General features: G+C 39.8%; 1 protein-coding gene across 20 annotated transcripts in view; it reads right to left on the reverse strand.

The window, feature by feature from the left end:
- RC3H1 (ring finger and CCCH-type domains 1) overlaps positions 1-20,688 on the reverse strand; it is a 63,014-nt gene that overhangs the window by 11,735 nt on the left and 30,591 nt on the right. For 9 of the 20 annotated variants that reach the window (XM_080601881.1, XM_080601875.1, XM_080601874.1 and 6 more), the window contains exons 3-17: positions 20,475-20,595; positions 18,918-19,157; positions 17,705-17,880; positions 16,569-16,769; positions 15,235-15,367; positions 13,139-13,257; positions 11,124-11,236; positions 7,745-8,026; positions 7,210-7,427; positions 5,961-6,334; positions 5,449-5,580; positions 4,694-4,864; positions 2,217-2,427; positions 993-1,083; positions 729-864 (exon numbers count right to left, since the gene is read on the reverse strand). In XM_080601881.1, coding sequence (XP_080458007.1) covers positions 729-864; positions 993-1,083; positions 2,217-2,427; positions 4,694-4,864; positions 5,449-5,580; positions 5,961-6,334; positions 7,210-7,427; positions 7,745-8,026; positions 11,124-11,236; positions 13,139-13,257; positions 15,235-15,367; positions 16,569-16,769; positions 17,705-17,880; positions 18,918-19,157; positions 20,475-20,595 — 2,718 coding nt within the window. The remainder of the gene's footprint in view (positions 1-728; positions 865-992; positions 1,084-2,216; positions 2,428-4,693; positions 4,865-5,448; positions 5,581-5,960; positions 6,335-7,209; positions 7,428-7,744; positions 8,027-11,123; positions 11,237-13,138; positions 13,258-15,234; positions 15,368-16,568; positions 16,770-17,704; positions 17,881-18,917; positions 19,158-20,474; positions 20,596-20,688) is intronic. The other 11 variants (XM_080601878.1, XM_080601876.1, XM_080601869.1 and 8 more) reach the window with 3 other exon arrangements.

Genomic DNA, 20,688 nt, shown 5'->3' on the forward strand with positions numbered 1-20,688 from the left:
GTAGACAGAGAACATTTACTGATTTTTTTTTCCTAGGAAAGGAAAAAAGTGCAACTAAAGCTTTAGTACATCCATTGTTTTACAATGCCTTGACATTTCTCCTATTTCTCACAAAATATAAACAAAAGTATCAGCTCATTAATTCTTTTACAAATGCAGACTCCCATCTTTCCTCGTTTTTCAAGTGACTACATTTGTTCTAAACAAGGAGACAAAACACTGAGCTTTTAAGTTTTCAAGCTAAACATCTTTAATATCCATTTTCTTTACTCTTGTGACTTATGCCGTTTAGGAAGAAACAGGCACAACACAAAGCCAAACATTGAACAGATAAAGGTCAAAGCTTTCTGTACATAAAATCAGACATTTTCAATGGCAGTGAAGCCAAGAAGAACAGATACTCATTTCAAAAAAGTGTGCCTCCTCTGAGTTAACAGTTGAACAGAGAGAGGGAGCAAGAGAGATAATGAAAGCAAACATGAGTAAGCACAGTGCAGATTCAAAAATGGTGTTGATTTCCATAATGCGAAGAGTAGGGAAGTTTCTGCTGCTAAGCAGACAAGTTTACACTTGTACCATAGTTCTGATGACTGGCATCAGAGGATTAAATATCGCTACCGAGTATTATTAGAGTCAGAGAAGGATTATCAGCATATGTAAAGTAGCTTTGTTAGCTTCATCTCTCTCTCTCTCTTCCACTCCTTAACACCCTTACGAATGGTACCAACCTCTAGTCCTCGCATTTGTGTCTGCTGGCTAATCTGGTGGTCCACTTGCTGCAGCTCCATGCGCAGCTGCTGCTCCCGCTCAGCTGAAGGCAACTGTTTTCCATGACCAGCCACATCTGACATGGACAGTCTCTCCCTTTGGGATCACAAAAATAATCAAAAGTAAGGAGATTTCAAAAAATATTTCCTCAGCTGCCACAAGAAGAGAAAAAATGAAGATCTAGACAAAGGCAAAGAAAAAAAAAACAAACAAAACATTCCTACCTGTCATTAAAACGTCCCTGAGAAGGTATATTTTGATGGGGAGAATAAGGAGAGCCTCCCCAGCCACCGTGAGTTCCATAAGGACTGTAGTCTGCAAGTGAACAGAAAGAAAGTCATGTTGCAATCCTACAAAACTGTCCCTCAACACACAGAACAAGACAGACATTAGAAAATAATCAAGAAGGCCAGCTCTCAAAGAGTACAGAAGTCTAATATTTCTGCTTCTGAAATGAACACAAAAATACAGCATGAGAGGTCACACATGCGTAAGACAAGACTCTTCCTATACGTGCAACAAGAGTTGCTACAGAGTTTCTCAGTGGAAAAAGAACAGCTTCAGCATCTCCAGAGTCTACAAGTTTGTGAAGGACTTCAGATGTTCAGGTCACTAGGGGAAAAAAATCTGACAGCCACTGTAAGAACAATCATTTTTATTACCCAAGTCCCTAAAATGCCTGAGTGTTGATTGATAATTCTGCGATACCTAGTTAATATCAGTTTGAAGATTAAGCCTTCACAGAAAGCAGAGTTCTATCTGTGGTAGAAGTCTAGAAAGTTGTTGCTTGAATTAACCAAATGAGTTTTGTTTTTGTTTCCTGCAGTTAACACCTGAAAAATCTAGAAGGAAGTTTTGGGGAAATATCATTAGGGTTTTTCTTAAGATTATTCAGTACATCTCAAAAAAGAGAGCAGCTTTAGAGTAAGATGTACAGCCATACTACACCTGTTTAGAAAACAGATGCATAGAAAAAGCTTTCTAGTTTATTGGTTTTGCCTAACAGTACACAAAACTATAGCTGCATTAAGCCTGCAGCTGCAACTACCTATAAAGTATGAGTGCAGTACAGTACTTCATGTTACAATGGTTTTCCATTACATATCTGAGAAAGCGGTAGGTTTCCAGAAAGCTTTTAAATTTAAAGGAAGCTTCATCTGAGAGGGACCAGCAGAACAAAGTAATTTTTCCAGAACAGTGACACCAAATTACCAATGCATTACCTGTGCACAAACCTGTCCTTGGAACAGGAAGTCGTGGCAGCCTTTTTCTTTGGGCTTGTCAGTCTCCCGTAGCCCTATCTACAGTTACTTTAGTGTCATACTATACATCTAATTTATATTTCTTAGCCAAGAAACAAGTTGATAGGGGCTGCCTCCAACTTGCACTACACTGTAGCACTGAAGAAAATAGCAACAACTTGCAAAATCCCAGAGCACACATCCTACCTGAAATAATCGATTTGGTGGAAGCTCCCTGAACCGCCATGGCCTGCATGGGACCAGAATTCTGGTACATCGCTTTGGAAGTACGAGAGATAGCCCCAAATCTCGACACAGTTGGTCGGTCTCCAAATGGAATGAGGTCATCATCGCCAGTCTCTGCTGCTCTTCTCTGCATGTCCAATCGTTGGTCACGCATGGCTTTACTATCTACATTCTACAAGAGATGGGAAAGGCAGTCAAGAACTTCATCAGAAGAGAACAAAACCACATTGCTTTTATAACAAGCTGGCACCAGTAGAGCAATCTCTCTCATATTCTCGATTCGTTTCATCCGTCAACTACATTTCCTGTTCTGCAGTTTGTAACTCCCTTGTTAAGAGTTCGCATCTCTTTAATGGCCTAACTTAAGCCAACCACTAGTACCACCACTGTGAAAGCTGCATGATTAATTCTGATCAAACCAATAGAAAGGAGCGGCAGCAAAAGAAAGTAAAGAGAGAAAGTTTACTTGAACAAGAGAGAAAGAACTCCAGAACAAAGCCAAAGAGGAGATCAGTAGGCATCATGGAGGAATATATATTCCTTCCACAGTCCAAAAGAAATTCCTCTGAAGCCCAGCGTTAAGGCCTGTATCATCTAACAGACTGCAGATGACTCAAAATGAGAATTATTCAGTAGAACACTTGCACTGGACACGTCCAATACATCTTCCCAGAGTCAGATTTTTCTTTAAGGAGTAGTACTGCTTGGAATGTCCAGCTTTCTAACTCAGAGTCACACACTCATGGGTCAAAAATGAACAGATAAACCCAACAGTTAAGGGTTAAAAATAACTTTGCTACGGTGCAAAATTAAATTAAAACTCTACAAGTTTTCAGTGGGTACAAGGACTGGTAGAAACAGACTAAGTAACATAGCTAATTAGGAATAAAGGGGTTGTAAACAGAAATCACAACTGAGCTGAAAACTAAAGAAACTTAACATGTTGAAATTGAAAGAAACGTTAGACAGCATCTACTTCAGCATTCTAAAAAAAACTTGTGCCATTTTAATCTTGAGCCTAGCACCATTTCTAATTTGCTAGCAAATGCTAGCACCATTTCTAATTTATTTCTTTTTACTGAGTGGGAAGGAAAGAAAGTAGCACCAGTTACAATGCCACCTGCATGAAATCCAACATAACATAGTCCCAGATGATACTACTCTTATCCTGAAGAAAAGGAATCTCACATGAACAATAAATAGAGGGAGAATTAATTCACTTGCCACCTGTAGAGAAGGTCTCCTGAATTTTTTTTTCCTCCCCTGTGAAGAGACAAAAACCTGAAAAGCAGCAGAGGTCCCCTTTGTTTACCTGGGATAAAGCTCTGGGGCAGAATGTTAGCAGTGAAAAAGGAGGCTGCTTCTGCAGAACCACTTCTCTCAACTAAGTTACAGTTTGTTTGCAGTTGTCTTTCACTCTTACTGCTAGAAAAGAACTGTCTGTTGGTTCCTTGAAGGCTGCCACTTGAACAGCAGTTAGAAAATACTGAGCATAACCTCAGCTCTTCCTCAAGCTAACTGTGACAGTGTTATGACTAAAGCCAAATACGTTCTGCAGTACAGAGCAGTAGAGGCCTAGTAAAACTGAACCAAAGCTGCATATGAAATGACTTTTCTAGATGTTTTTTCCAGGAGAAAGCCTTCTTTTTGTTCCCAATTCCTACAGTTCCTTCGAGGCTTTCAAAGAAAGCAATTCAGCAGAAGCCAAAGAAGAAATAAAATGGTGGTGGTATTTCAGTCAGTGGGTTTTGTTTGTTTATTTCCTACATTCAAGTCCCCCAATAATGACACCCTAGCAGCCCTGCCTCTTTCTTTTTGCAAAACTGTCCTGGGAAAATAGCAGCTGCACAGAATAAGATTATATCCAGACACTCAGTTTTAGTGAAGGATGGAATATGCAGAACCTACAGTTTGAAATCATTTTCAGGAAGAATCAGTTTAGTGTTATGTTACGATTACACTTCTCTTGAAAAGTTCCAAGCAAGTTTAGGGTATTCTTGTGGTCACAAAAGATCATTTAAGTAGAAGCTAGTAGCACTGCTACCACAATCGCCATAAAATGAATTAATAGCACAAAGTCATGGTATCTTCCCATTACACAAAAAAGTACCGGGAGCAACAGATGGGTGTGTCTAATTGACAAGCTGCCTGTAGAGAGTCATACTTGGATTTCTAGTAAGCATTCAAGTAAGCGCTCAAGTGGCAGAGTAGTAATACTGCATTTATATTCAGAACTTAAAAACAGCAACACAGATGTAGGACTGTTCATAACTTTGGAAGTAGAGCACTCTGTACACTTCCAAACATGTTCTTTGACTGCAACACATTTTTGAGCTTAAACACAATCACTGCCATCATCCTGGAAAGCAAATGAAAGAGGCCTTCCCAACTCACAGAAGTATAAATTTTACTCCTGTGTTCCCCTAATCCCCACATACCGCCATCTCCACGCTCCTTGCTGCCACAACATCTTTGGGTTTTGCATCTTTGGTTCCAATGTAGGAGCCGATGGTGTCACAGGACCAGGGAGAATACTGGCTGTAGTCATTTCCTTTGTACTTCCCAGCTACCTTCAGGTCTTCATCCAAGTACTGTACAAAAACAAAAATCTGGTTCTGTCAGTGAGGGGAAGAAGCATGTTCACAGCCACAGCTACTTAGTTCAACAGCAGGGAACTTGAAGAAAAACACCACAAGGATTTTTTATTGTTATTTTTTTTAATTTGATCCATTTGGAGTTGGACCACAACAAGCACAAAATTCCGATCACCTGGCTATGCTCCCAGTGCTGACTGTTCACTTGGCCAATATGAGAGTGGTATTTTGACCTTGGATAAAAACAAAAAAAACACTTCTAGCAAGCTGTTATTTAATTCTAAACATGTCAGGAGTAAACGATGCGAAGTCCACTGGCTGTAAAGGCTGACTCCTTCAATTAATAATGGCTTGACCTCAATCTCTTGGTTGCACCAAAAGTAGATCACGTAGGATCAGTGGTAGATCACAGAACAGCCAGCCAGATTGGAGGCTGCACTATAAAGGCTTCCCACCCACAACACAAAATCTCTCCCCAAAAAGTTTTCCAACATCGTGCTGTTAAAATTTTCTTGTTATCTTCACTTCTCACCACATACAAACTCAACAGTATTCTCTAAACATGTTACTGAATCAGAATTTTGTCAAAATATGCTTACCTCCTCTGAATGAAAAGGATGAGGCAAAGTTGGTGAAGGTGCAAAAGGAGGTGGAGAAATCACTTTCCTCTCCTCTAGCTGGGCCATGATCTCCTTCCTTCGTCGGTGAAGTTCATCCAGGCTGGGATGAGGCTGAAACAGAGACAGAAATACATTACAAAACTTACGAGGTACTAATGTACACAATTACTACTTTAGAAAATGCTGTTTATCCAAACAAAGCATAACTGCTATGTGCTGCAAGAATAGGAAAATTATACTTATCTACTTCGAGCACTAAACTGGATCCTCCTTTTTTTGCACGTTAGCATCATTACAATTACTGAGTTGACCAGTAAGCAGATTGCCTTCCAGTTTTTGATCAGCTTTATCAAATGCACCCCCTTCTGAAACTTCAAACTTGTAATTCCTGACAAAGCCCATCACCTCACAGCAAAATTATTCAATTTCTCAAGTAGTTTATTTTTTCCTCTCAAAGACACAGCTACAAAAATGCCATTTGAAAACCATACCCTGTGGCATGAAGGTCTGATCTGACTGAGATGTGGAGCCACTGGGCAATAACCCTCTGTTTGCTGGTATCTGTCCCTGGATTCAGGTACGTAGGAGGGTACAGCTGCTTGGGGAATTTCAATAGGCACAGGGCTTCCTCGGACAATCTCCTCTCGTTGATATGGCTGCACAGGGGGGTACACACGACGGCTGTCATAGTGTGGTGGATATATGGGTTGTCCCATAGGAGGATACTGCTGCGGCTGTGTGTACTGTGAGCTCACCACACGATCCTGAAGGTAGGGTGGGTAATGGTCTAGATAAGGTGGACCAGGTTCAGGAGCTGATGGAGGAGGTCGCACAAAGCGAGACATGGTCTGAGGATAGTAAACTCCTAAAATTAGGCAACAAGAAAGAGACAAACAAGATACAGAACGTAATTATGACAACTGTTCATAGAAAGTAAAGATTTGTTCTGCCTCCTGGACAGCAGAAGTAAATTTTAATACTCTGAACCACCAATGACTTCTAAGATCGTACCTTCTAGTTATCTGAAGGTTTCAGTAATTTATCTGGCACTTCTGGATAATTCAAATACACGTACGGACACATGCACACCACTAACAATGAGCACATTCAATTCTGTGGACAACCGAGATCTTCTTTGGCACGCAGAAATCAAATATAAGCTTTGTTCCCCCAAAACGCTCTGCAACTTTTTTCTTTTTCTTCCTACTTCCTTTAGTCTTTCATTCCTTCTTTTCCTTTCATGTTAGCTTATCTTCACTTTGTCAGTTCTCTCTCCAGTCTTAGATTACATGACAAGCATCATTCTCTACCTTTATAATTGTGCCTTTTCTTTTAAAAATCCCCTTCATTATTTCCTTTCTCCATTTGGCCTCTTCATACTTGTAACTTTTCCCCTTATTTCCTTTTTATACTGTTTTCTTTTTGTGCGTAGCACTTTTATAATTTCACTTGTCTCTAACCATCTCATGCATGTGCAGATAGTTCTGAAATACCCATACACTTTTCAATGAGTACTTTTACCCTGCAAGCATAAACCCTTCTGCTGATTATGCATTATTATGCATTTTCCCTGGGTCAAACTGAACTGAGGGCTACCATATTAGCTCCCTGTTCTAGCCCACTGTTTGGAAGAACTGAAGAAAGAAGCATTTACTACACTAGATAGGTACAAACTTCTAAAGCAAGTGAGAACAGAGTCTTCAGTCAAAAACTAGATAGAGAGCTTGGTCTCAAACTCACCTTGTTGGTATGGTGCTGGCTCAAACGGTGGGGCAGCTCCTCTGTGATCCTGATAAAACATATCTGCTTGCTGAGTACTATACAACTGGGACCCACGCGGTACCATTTGCAACTGCTTGGTGACAGACACTGAAGGCAGATCTGTTGGCGCCCGAGCAGGCACAGGATGAGGGTTCACTGGTAAGGCAGAAATAGAGCTCTTGGGGACAGATTCCAACCTAAAAAGTAGAAAGATGACACTTTACATTAAGGCCTGATATAGCTCACTGGTTCTTTGTCTATATTCCACCTTGTGAAGACTTTCATCATGTTCTCCAGCTAAAATACAAGCAAACAGGGATATAAAGCAGTTTACAGCTTTAACTTTAGTTTTCTACTGCACTCTACCACTACAAAACATCAACCCCACCCCCAGCCCCTAAACTAAAGAACAAACAAAAAACCGTTCTTTTTTTTTTTCCTAGAGAATGGGTTTACTTGTTTCTACTGCATATTTACACACATGACACTTTCAACAAGTTAGGAAGACCCGTACAAGTCAGGAGGGGATCCAGGGGCACTGCTGCTCAGATGGTCCATCTTCCCTGGCTTCAGAGCAGTTTCGTAACCGGAGTCAGTCCCTCGAGAAATAAGTTGCGTCACTGTGCTGCCTGATGACACAATTCCATTTGGCAGAGCAGAGGTTTTCCTGTTGGGCAAGTCCACTCCCCCTTCATCCGAGAGGATAGCTCCTGAAGGTAGGCCCACCTCATTCAGCTGGCCCAGGGAGGCACTCAGGGGTCTTCTTGGAACCAGACGCTTGTTCATTTTACGAAATCTTCAGAAAAAGAAATCATACATCAAAAATTGAAACAAAACGCTGAAAGGAATTTCAAGTCGTTGGTTTTTTTTTTTTTTTTTTCCCAAATACAGGTGCTACTCAGAGCTTGAAGTTGTAATGCAAGTTTCCTGAGGGCTAGTGAGAGATATGTTTTTAACAGCAGTGAAATTCTAGTCTACCATATATCTGACCTGTTAATAGCAACTTTAATCAAAAGAGCTAGTATCAGTCACACTAAGGATGGATTTTTCATGACAAGTATACCAACTATTCAGAGCTCAGGTTCCCACAGCAAGTTTAAAATCTTACCTCCTGTACATACATCCATTACAACTGTATCAAAACCAAACAAAACCAAATATCACATAAAATACTACCTGTAAAAATGGAAGCTTCAAAATAAGAATTACAGGCTATTCAAGTCATTTTATTTTGAGAATAAAATAATAGCAAACAAAGGGATCAAAGAAGATGAAAAGATTCCCTGTTACACCATTTGTCTGACAACAAGACAACCTAAGGCTTTAGCGCCATATGATATCATATATTAAAGCAGTTTGCCAAGATCTATGTTACTATAGTCATACGCAGCTTTACCACTTGCATGGCTTGATAAGTGAAGTGATTTCAGAGATAGTAACTCCAAACACAGTGTAATTCCAAAAATCTAATTGCTTCTGATAAGTCTGAACAAACACGAGCCTTTTAAGGTTCGACAAAAATCAGCAGACTGATGGCACTGGACTAACAAAGAGAGCAAATTCCAGAGTTGAAGGTCTTCCACTAAACCTCCTGCCATTAGATAGATACTAGAATGCAGGTGGGATGGTGTATCTGTCAGCCTGAGTGTTCCCACTGGTTATAACTGCAGAACAAGAGGCTGTTTCCTATCCAGGAAGCCTTCAGAGGGGTTGAATGGGTTGAAGCCAACACTTCCAAATCGTATCTAGCAAACAAAGTGAGATAACACAGACCAGGAGAGTACACACATTGCTGCAGACAATGAAGAAAGTGGGCCATTATACTCTAGTACCCAATCCTTGGATAATCTTAAGGTTTAGCCACGTGCACAGCATTAGCAGTAATGCAGCCTGTAGGAAAAAAGTTTTCTTTTCTTTTTTTTTTTAAATATGTGACTGACTCTATAGAGGCAGACAATTCTTGCCATATATATCTGGGCTGTTCATCTGTAAGAGTTCAGTGGCAAGACACGTTAACTATCTTGTAGCTAACTTTGTAACTCTCCAGCAGCACCCCTATTTCCTGGCTGGGTTACCCACATAATCAAACTGTCAGTTCACGCTACACAGCACTGACAGCAGGCATTGTTCAGAATGTGTAAAAAGGAGTAAACAAACAGGGATATCACCACACTATAAGCACCTGAGTGGGGTCAGACCACCTGTGGCTTTCTAATCATTCGCTGCTCAGAAGTTATTCTGGCAACTCCTGTCAGGTGAGTGAGTCAGCTGGAGGGAGACATGGAGGCAAGCTGAAGCGAACTCCCCAGGTGAACTTACTGCTTCACCTGGGCATCCTGCTCAATGCCCAAACCAGTTTTCCACTGAGAAGTAGCAACAGGATGTTGGGAAACCACTGTCATGTTCTGCCTGGCAATTACTTCTGGTCATCTCCCTCCTATTAGGTCTCTTAGAGATGCAGTATTTGATAGCTCCTGACCCTTCTTCTGTGAAGGTTTGCAAGCAACTTGCAAGAGGATGACGACTAGACACCCCTGCTCATTCATCTGGAGCACAACAGTATGCTCAAAAGAGAGACACAAACATATATAAACACACATTCAGATCGAAAGTGACAGGAAGAGTTCATATGGTATTTTGCGCAATGAAATGCTTTGAAAGAAACCAAGTTGTACAGTGCTGCCCTCTGGATTCTTCTGAACAAGTTTATGAATGTTTGCAGCAGTATGTGCAGAACAAATTTCTTGTAACACCAAAAAATTAATGATCACCTATGCAAATAGGGTCTTCATCCCTTGCCAAGAGGGGAATCAGCTGGTTTTTAAGCAGGTCTAGATTGTAATTTGCAATCTAAGGCATTACCACATACTACCCTGTAACATCTCTCGTAAACTTAAAGCTATATATATATATAATAATATATATATATTATTGCAATGTAGATCCTATATATATATATATATACACACACACACATAGCAACAGCAATTTTCTCCCCCCAAAAAGCATTTCAGATATTCTCCCATGCATATTGTCCATAGTAAACATTTCTAAAAGGAGAACAATTAATGTAATATTTGCTCAAAGGAATTAAGCATAGGTAAGAGACATGAGGAAGTATCAGAACTCAAAGTACTCCAACCGCCTACAGAAACCACTGCAACCTGAAGCAGAACATTCACCTCGCTTCACCCCAGGACAACATTATTACTAAGGCAAACAATCCAGTCTGGATAAATTAGGCCTCCTCCACCTGCAAACCTGATGAACTGTCTTTCTTGACATACACGACTAGTTTGGAGGTGAGAATACTGACTCACCACCCTTGTTAACCATCCAAAACGGCACTACCATTCTCCATTTTCTTAATACTATGACAAAAGGGAAAAATAAAATAAATAAATAAAACAACTGTTTCTGCACAAGTATCAAAGTCCTATTCTCTGTGATTTTGAATAACCGCTGTTGTCATTCTAAAACCACGTGCTCTGCTCTTTTTTCTTCCCATTTTGCCTATGCGTTACATGCTAGACAGCTAGTGAACTGCTGTATCAATATTTCCAGTTTTAGTTTTTTTTTTTTTTTAAGGAATCTATCAGTATCATCCTCTCTCTCACACCCAATTAAAAAGTCAGGATGAGAATCATAAAGAACTGACCACAACAGATGCAATCTAGCAGTATTTTAAGCCACACTTAAGAAATAATAAACAAAAAAAGCCTACTCCCAACATCTCAAACACTTCTTGTGGAAATGTCAAATTTTCAAGCTGCTGTTGTACAGAGCAAAATATTCTGTATTTGAGAATAAACATCTCCAAAACCTAACAGATGACTGTTGTAAAATTTTCATGTTATTTCTTACCAGTGTAAGCAAATGATTTGTACACTTACTTTTCTAGCTCTTCCTGTGAATGTGCAAAGGTGCAGCTGGCTCCTCGGGGGCATCCTCCTCTCTGTTTCATGTCTCGGCACATGTATGTCTTGTACTTGCTGTGCTGAGGAGGCTGGCAAGGTTAAAAAAAAACACAAGGAAGATATCAGATATAAGTGCACTTAACCAAGAACTGAACACATCCTCTTATTAAAAGATTGAGGCACGACTGTTGAATATTCCTTCAATTTAAACATTCCAAAGGGTATCTAATGTGAAGCAACTGGAGCAGTATTGATGTTTGGTTGTTCAACAGAACGAACAGATTAAAAGAATAGTTATTTTGACAACTGAGACACTATCAGGCTTTTAAAACTTGTTTATTCATTACTGAATCTTGACTGGAACATAGTTGTAAGTTTCTGTGAAACAGTTAAGTGAACAAAACTGATACAGACTGGGGAAAAGTATTACCATGCTTAATCAGAAATTGCCAAATATTGACCAGGCTTTGTGGCAGATGGAAAATAAACACACTTTGGTCAGTTACTCTTCCATTGCTTTCTGTTCGCTCAAAAACAGCAATTGAGTATCCCTTTGATCTCTGTGAGAGAGTTAAACTTCACCAAGACACTTTGTGTCCTCCTTCAGACTACAAGTCTCTTGATTACCTATAATTATTATTTTTATTAATAGTTGAGGATTCAGTCTTACTCCTACACAAATCATCAGGATATAGGCTATCTTTTGGATTCTTGTTTACAAATACACAATGCCTTGCTGCAATCTCGCCATCTGCATGTATGCCCGTTTTCCAATCTCTAAATAAATTTTGACAGAAGGCCAGAGGTGGTCTTAAAGTTACTGAAATGCACAAAATTAAATCAGTCGGAGGCAGAAATACTCCACATCAGACTTCTCACCAAGGAAAAGGTCTGTAAAAGTAGACTCTTGCTTTGTGAGAAACTCAGCCAGAAGATGCAAATCTGTAAGAAGTCATCTGCAGACCGTTTTTTTTTTTTTTCTTTTTGCTATCCTACAGTGAAAAAGGATTTAGGCAGTACGTACATGAGCTGCACAGCCCTCTGCTGGCCACTTTTGCTAGCCAGCAAAACTCTGCCCAAAACTCAGCATACATCCCCCTTCCCACCTGGAGGTTTTGTGTTCCCTTAAGAGAATATGCCAGGTCTAGGCGATGGCCTCACCAGAACAAAAACCTTCACTGTTTTTTCCACCCTGATTTCCACTTGTGTATTCCTACTGCTTTTCCTCTTGCCAGTAACTGTGCTCATTAGACATCTGAGTGAATGCAAAAAGGTAAAAGAGCTGAAATAATTTACTTTGATTTTTCTTCCCCCTTCTCCTAAGAGAATCTACCTGTTCAGCTCCCTGAACCAGCTCTCCAGCAGGCTGAGTGCCAAGGCAGAGAGGGAATGGGAACGTATGACAAGCAGCTTTGTCTTTCCGCAGCAGCTAGCATTTAGATCAACTTAGCTATACAACAAAATGAGATCAAAGGAACACATGGTAAGATATAACTGTGAGATAAGCTAGTATATATTTGGCAACATCAATTTCTGAAACAACAACAAAAAATGGTTCAGAAACCCAGATGGTTCCTTTATATGAAGTCTTCCTAAATCTTTAAACTTTATACACAATTAAATACAGGTGTAAGATTCTTTTCATTAACAGAGCGACTTGGCTGAAATGTGTCATTAAAAACACGAAAATTCCCACAGATCACAGTCGAGGCACCCCACCTCCTCCTCCCCACACTCTAATCAGGAGTGTTAATTCATATCCCTACGCTTGTAGCTTGATCAGATTGTTTTCTTTTCATCCTAGTGAGCTGTGCAAATATTCATGCAACCTTTTTTTTTTTTTTTTTTTTTTGAAAAACATGAAAGAATAGCAACATTCTCAACCTGCTCGTGAAACCAAATCTCTCCAGGTGACATTAACAAACATCTGCTATTAGACAGAGCCAGATAAAATGTATGAGTAAGCTTTTCTTGTATGATTTGGCTTTTACCTGTTGCTGATCTGTTCCTTTCTTGCTGTGATTCTGGATATAATCAACTAAGCCATGAACAACCGTCCTCACGGCAACCAGTCCATTTTCCAGTTGTTCCCATGTTGGAGGTGGAGCATCTGTAGTATTGACAAGAAACAGAGAAAATATATAGAAGGAAAGAAAAAGTCAGAAGGATTTTCTAAAACCAGGTTACTGAGAAACCACCAGTATCACAACTTTTTTGTTGCTTCTGATAAAGCTTGACAACGAATGTCATTAAACAAGGATTAAGCACTTTAATTCGGAGATATGTACCACCTAATGAATAAAGCTATCTATAGAGTCAAGATTGAACCACACAAAATATCAAACGGGCCACTTTATTAGCCATTTATTAGCATGTCAAATCTCCTTTTACAAGAGCTTTCATACCCCACAGAACTCCAGAGAAAATGCTTTGTACAAACTCTTCATGTAATGGAAAATCCGTCTGAAAATCCCACTTCACAAATTAGGCAAAATTATTCTGTATAAATGCCATAATCACTGGCCTAGATCATGCAGTCAGTCACTGAACAGCAACCAAAATTGCTGTATCCCACATGGAAACATGTCACAAGGCTAGTATCTGCACCAGAGCATCTAACACAAAGCAGTGCAAATAAATTTCAGGCTTAATCCTAGAGGGGTACTTGCTCTTTCTAGCTGACTGACATACTTGTCTAACCCTTTAATCTATTCCAGCAGGTGACACTCCCGCTGGGTGCTGACACTCTGCTGCAGAACACAGGACCTCCAAGTGTTTCTCTAAGTGCCTTTCAAGATCTTTAACAAAATTATGTTCTGCTCACAAGTACGTGATACTTGCAGAGGAGCTGCAATGTACCTATAGAACAGCAGGGAAGCAACTCAATAGCACAGCAGAGCAATGACTTCAAAATAAGACTTCCCTACTGAAATTTCCAGAGAGGCTATTAGTGATTCCACTTTCCTTACCACTCTTTGGCTAACAAATTGCTAGTACGCACTGTTTTGTCTCTGACTAGTTACAGTAGGAAAGATTTGGGAAGAAAGCACTGCCTTGCCTTTAACTGTGAAGTACAACTGTGAGAAAACTTTGTTTCTCATACAACTGGTCCTCATTTGAAAGGTCAGTTTATTTGCTTAAACAGACAAACTTAAGAACTACAACTTTTCATCTCCTGATGTCACAGTTTAGGCATCAACACAGTTGATTAGTTTTGGTTTTTACAAATATTAATGGGTATAAAACTTCAACTACAGCACTATCCCTTCCATACCTACTCCCTCAGGGGGTCCATACTCATATTGCTGCTGACTTTTCCAACACCTTCCATCTTTCCCTCTGTCAACATCTTGGATTTCATTTACCCTTTATGCTCATTCCAGCTTAATTTCCCCTTCCCAGACCATCATTCACACTTCTACAGAATTCTAAATCAACAAGGAAAACAATAAATTCCTTAGCATAACACACCTGTCTCATTAAGACCAATTCTTGCCCGGCTTCTCTCTTTTCTGTAATTGTTTTCTCTAGGAATCTCCCCAGTTTGTAAATAATTTTGCTCTGGTAAAGAACTCAAGAGGAAAAAAAACTCAGACTGGAAGCTAAGGCTTTGCATTAGGGGTTCTAATGATAATCCTACTGCTTTGCAAATCTGGTTTCCAACAGCAGCATCTGTACTAAACAGGGAAAAGGAGAAGAGTAAGACTGCTGCCAGTCTCTCCGGTTAGAATTACCTAATATGAGGCACACACCATGTAATCTCACAGAATCGTATGTATCCAATATCCTCATCCATGCTCACCTAGTGCTGTCAAACAAGGAAGATACCTTCTGAGAAGTTGTAAAATTATTCCTGACATTCTTTTGAATTTATTTTAGCTTCAAAATAGTTTTCTCACACAAATGACTGCTGTTCCCAGGTTGGTCATGAACACCATTTGAGAATCTTAAGTTTGAGTTACAGAAGATGTTTCCTTCCACTTGAGAAACAATTTTTTAAACCCTTAACACTTTAAAGGCTCCTCTTACTAAACTAGAAGTGGTCGTTTCTTTCGGTCCCTCAGCCCTGCAAAACATCTAGACTGACCTGGACTGGGATCAATATTTGCCAGGAGCTCAAGGTGAGGTCGAAGACGATTCAGGTTAGCTGGATCTCCAGTCCTCTGAAGAGCAATAGTTAATTCCTGAACACTCTGTGCAAACGAGGCTGGGGTCTGCAACTTAAAAAAATTATAATAATTAACTTTCTACAGGCAAAGCAATCCTCAGCATTTCTAATGGTTGCTCCACAAGATCACAAGCTGCCTTACAAAACTGGACTAATTTTTTCTCACACAAGCTGACTTCAGCACCTTGTATTAAATTCCTTCTATGGTATTATGAACATACCCTTTTTTGACATTATAGGTTGAAATATAGTCCTAAATAGACAAAACAAGCTGGCATTACTTCTAGCAATGAAACCTGTCTTTTCTGTGTTGTACTGGCACCCAGAAAGAAATGCAGATATTAGAGAGCATTTAAACAAGATTTCTGAACAGTCTGGTATCTCCAGTCCCTGAACCGACAGGATTGCATCCTGGCTTACACCAAATACAGCAGACAGTAAAGAGCAAGATGGTAGAAGGAGAAAGATTACTAACATCCCCACATTTTCAGTATTTAAAGTATTTTGACTCTACCTAGAGCCTTCATATGTCCTCTGTCAGAACACCTGAAAATGTGGGCAAATACATGAATATGTAGCAGCCCTTGGAGCCAATCCTCCTAAACGGCACCCAAAGCAATCATTTCACAGCTTTTGTAACTGTTCAAAGCATTACAGTTCAGTTCTTCCTATCTAATTTAGACACTTATGTGTTGCCTAACATTTAGGGTGAAATCCCCTAATTTAAACATTTAGGGGACGTTTTAAACTTTCTAGGGAACATAGGACAAATGTTCCCCCTAACAAAAAAGAGATCTGAGCATTTCCAAATGCCAAGTCATTGTATTTAAGAAACACGTTTCAACAACTCTTACTTCATTCAGGTACAGGCTAGGAGACTGATTTTCTTTCAACTTATTGACTAGCTCCCTGCCTGAAAATGCGAACCATTAACCTCTCTTGCCACGTTCACAGTTATGTGTTGACAAAGGACACCTCCCAGCTAACCCCAGTGCAGCTAACCCCTGTGGCTTCTCATCTGCTGAAAGAGGTAAAGAAGAAAGAGATAGCAAGATGGCAGAGGGAGCAAGATTCACTAGGTTACAACTATAATTATTCAAGCCATAACAGGTTTTGAAATAATAGGGCAAGTGATTAATGGGTGAGTACACCTGGGTACAATGTGTATATATACTCAAGCATTCAAATTACAAGCATATAAATCTAAAACAGTTGCAAGGAAGATAAAGTGGGCTGGTTTTAGGTGGCTTTACCTTATCAATGATAGACTGCATGTGGGATTTGTGAGATTGGTCTCCATATAACAGGGAGGACCACTGATCTGGTGCAATGCGTAAACCTGCTTCCATAGCAATTTGAACAATCTGGGAATCATGTTCCCTTCTCAGAGCTTCGTAAGTCCGGAATTCCTCCTTCAATTGCATCAGGGAGGAATCCTCATCACGCTTTGTCACCTAGTGGGGAGAAACAAGCCAAATACAATTAAGCAGGATAAGAAGATGTAAAGTCCAAGGCAAAAGAAATCGTTAGCCAGCAAATAAATTCTTCCTCCCAAATGAAACTGAACTACGATAGTATGCAGCCAACACTAACACCACCATTGGTTCCTACTAAAATAACACAGTAACACCTGTCCACTTCTTGGTGGTTGCAGTTGATATCAAATATAATTTACTCAGAATTTGACCCAAACATTGGTGGCAGTATCAGACTTCATAAACAATTTCACAGCCTCTACACCTTACTTCTCAAAACAAGGTATTTCGTTTGTATTGCAGGTTTTTGTTTTAGGGTATCAGTACCAGCAACAAAGCATTTTTCTAATTCAACAAGAGTGAAAGACATTAAAGTAGAGCACCTAGGAATGGGCCATTAAATAGTGTAAAGCACCGTGAACAGCTTAAATTCACTTTATTACAATTCTGGCATTCCAGTGCCTCATATTTCTTTCTTTCTATCCACATCACCACTCAATTAACAGAATTGGAGATTTTCCAGCTTTAAGACTCTTCTAAGGAGATAAGTCACGCCGACTTACATACAGGTTTTGTTACTGTGCATCCACTAAGCCTGGACAACACCCAAACTTAGATTTACAGCTTAAACTTCCAATTTCAGCCTATTCTGCCACCACAGATGTAGGAGAAAGAACTCTCTAAACACATCTGGGACTTAATTAGGAATACTTCTTATAACCATACATATTTTTAGACACAATCATTGGTACAGGACAATGAAAACTGAAAATGAAAAACAAAAATGTGCATTTGTACACAGTTTTGTACATTTGAATGTGTACTGAAATTAATTTTAAATTGAGAGATCTTTTCACTATATAAAGAAATATTTTCCTGCATTATCAAATCTCCAGGCAGGATCTTCTTCATACCTTGAAGCATGAGGCTCTGTAAAGAAGCTGGACAACATGCCCAATGCTAGTTTTAGAAGCCTGAGGAAACCGTGGCTCCAGTCTCTGAACCACAAAGAGAACCAAGACCTTCCGTGACAAAGCAGATCCATCTTCCAGAGCTAGCAGAACCAGCTTTAAAGCCTCCTCTTGCATGGCTGGGGGGAAAACAATGAGAAGAAACAAAGAGATGAGAGAAGACCAAGGAAGATCTCTGCATTGTTTCACGTTTCCCTACAGATAAGGGTGGGAGACCAGGTACAAGCCACACACATGTTCTTCCAGATCACCAGACTGTGACTGGAGAAATACTTTCTTTTATTATCATTACTTATTTTTCTTTTTCACTTTATTTTCTTTTGGGTGTCAGATGATAGGAAGACTTCTTCATTCCTGTCTGTACCTCTATTCTACTATAAGAGTTTTTGAAGTGCATTATTCCCACACCTTTCCCAGCACAGAATGCTGACATATTGAGGCATGACAAGGCTGCTTCCTGGGCAGGTAAAATCAACTACTGTCCCCACAAATATATTAGGCGATGTACCACCAAGTATTTGGCTAGACAACAAGCCTCTCTGATCCTTGCAGCAGTGCAAAAGTTAGCACCCCAAGGTTACTCTTCCTTTTATCTGTTTCAGTGGTAAAAAAAACTTCTGTTTTAAGAAATCGACTTCCTATTTCACAGCATTCTTTTTTGTTGGTACTCAGGAAGTTAACTCTACATGTTCAGTAGCCAGACTATTTTTTTTAAGCAAATTTAATTTAGTGTTCTATGAAAAAGAGTTTAGATTTCTAAGTACATAACTTAAAAAAAAAACAAACAAAAACTTGACACACCCATACCCTATGGGTACCAGATCTCTTCCCACAGCTCTTTACTTTTTCTAGAAGGGTCTTGCCTCTCCAAAGGATAGCAGATAGACTATTTTCTATTTTATTTTATCACAAGAACAAAAGGACACAGATTATTCTGAATTTTACAGAAGATTTGCAAAAGCACTAAAGAAGCGAGAAGTCCACGACAACAGCCCAATAGATATATCATTAATTCTGAAGACCTACTATTAAGAAATCAGGCCAGTGCCCAATAAAAATCACTCGGACAATTTCAGTCACAAGGACATCCATTTCTCAGTCCTTCCTAATTCTGAATTGCTTCTAGTATACAAGCAGTACTACATGTGTTACCTACCTGGGCCAAGGAACTGGCACCCTCTGGCTCTCACTGCAGCCCAGAGGTTGGAAGAAAGTTGCTGCGGATTTTGATGCTGAAGAATGAGCTCTGTGACTGTTCTTTCACCAAGCGACCGTGCAGCTCGCATAGCTCTGATCCGTCCTTCTTCCTCCACTAGCTGGCAGTGAACTAGTGTCACAAGTTTCCTTTGCATAGGACGACTTAAAACGCTCTGAGTAGTACTGTTAAGACCCACACCTTCAAAATAAAACGAAGCAGAAAAAAATATAAGCTACCTCTTAACTCCTCCTCTTGTGCCAGCCTTCAGCTGCCGTGCTGGAGAAATGCAAAACTAGTTCTCCCAATGTCCACTTTGTTAAACAGAACACCACAGAGAAGGGATATCGCCAGTTTGTTTTTGTCAGTTTGTTTCACTCAGCATTACAAGCTGACAGTTCCAGGCAGTCAGCCTTCCCACGGATTTATGTTTTTCTCTCTATGACGGCTTTGGCTCTCTAAGATGTTACAAATTCTCTCCCCATGTAGGAAGTCTGTTCTGAACCCTCCCCTATGGATTCCCAGGTGTCTCCTCAAGGACAGGATCATACTGTAGTCCTTCCTTTATTCGTGGGCTTCAGGGATCACTGCCTTCTTTAACCACCTGTCCGCTTTCAGACATTTAGTATCTTACCTATATTTGAGGTCTCCACTGCTTTGACCGACCCAAACTAAACTGGTATGACCCAAACACTTTTGAGCTCACGTGAACAAATACACTCACAGATGTGTTGGGAGCCAGTGAGAGCAGGGGAAAGAAACAAGTTGCCAGACACAGAGCTAACCTGTTGAGTTTGTTCTGCAGCATGGGCCTTGTTCATTAGGCCACTACTATTCAGAGCGGTTATGGTACTGCAATTGCGCTGTAGAAGTTGAAAAAGTTTGACAGAACTTCTTGTAAAAATCTGTTTTTGGAAACCTGACACCTATATTGCTCACCTCTCCTGTTTCATTTGCGTCTACATCTAGGAAGGGTTGACAGGTTTTCCAAGTCCACCATATGCAAGGTAGGTAAAATATATACTCCGGAACTCAGTTCAATTTTGTTACATCAGAATTACCCAGACAGACCTGCAACTGTATATAATCTTGTATATAGAAGTATTACTTATTTCTCTTGTAGGTCCTATATCCAATAATTCTTGTTTCAGTTTATTCCTTTGCCATAAACATGCTGTGCTACAGTTATCTCAAAGCAAAGCAGAAGTCAAACCATGATTTTTAGCTTTACCTAGTTTACTGAGGTCAATTCAACTAAGTTTGTCTCAACTTACTGTACCAAGGCCAAATGTGCCTCAGCCTTTTCTAGGCGTTATTTTTGACATAAGGACTTTTTATTTTCCCCCACGTGAAGACATAACCCTAATGCCTAGGAAAGTGTTTTCAACCACCAGTCATTTTTAAACTAGATCTACATCCATTTTTTCCCCAAACAGACTAACTAGTCATTTGGACAGTTTGCTATGCATGTTACGTGTTTCCATATTTCATTTTGAAAGGAAACTGTGTAGGAATTACCTCTTGCGCTGCTGAGTGGTTTGAGGTACAATGCTAATTCTTCCACACATTTCTTGCCCTCCTCATAATGCTTGGTATCTTCAGCTCCACTACATAAAGTAATTGGCTGCTGCTCAGGAACCTGAAAAGAGATGACGTACGTTTATGACAAATATGCATAAATAACAGGCAGTCATACTTACAAATGCCACATGAAACTTGTTAATATCAAGCA

Source organism: Anser brachyrhynchus (genome assembly GCF_964034855.1).
Source record: "Anser brachyrhynchus genome assembly, chromosome: 8".
Taxonomy (NCBI): Eukaryota; Metazoa; Chordata; class Aves; order Anseriformes; family Anatidae; genus Anser; species Anser brachyrhynchus.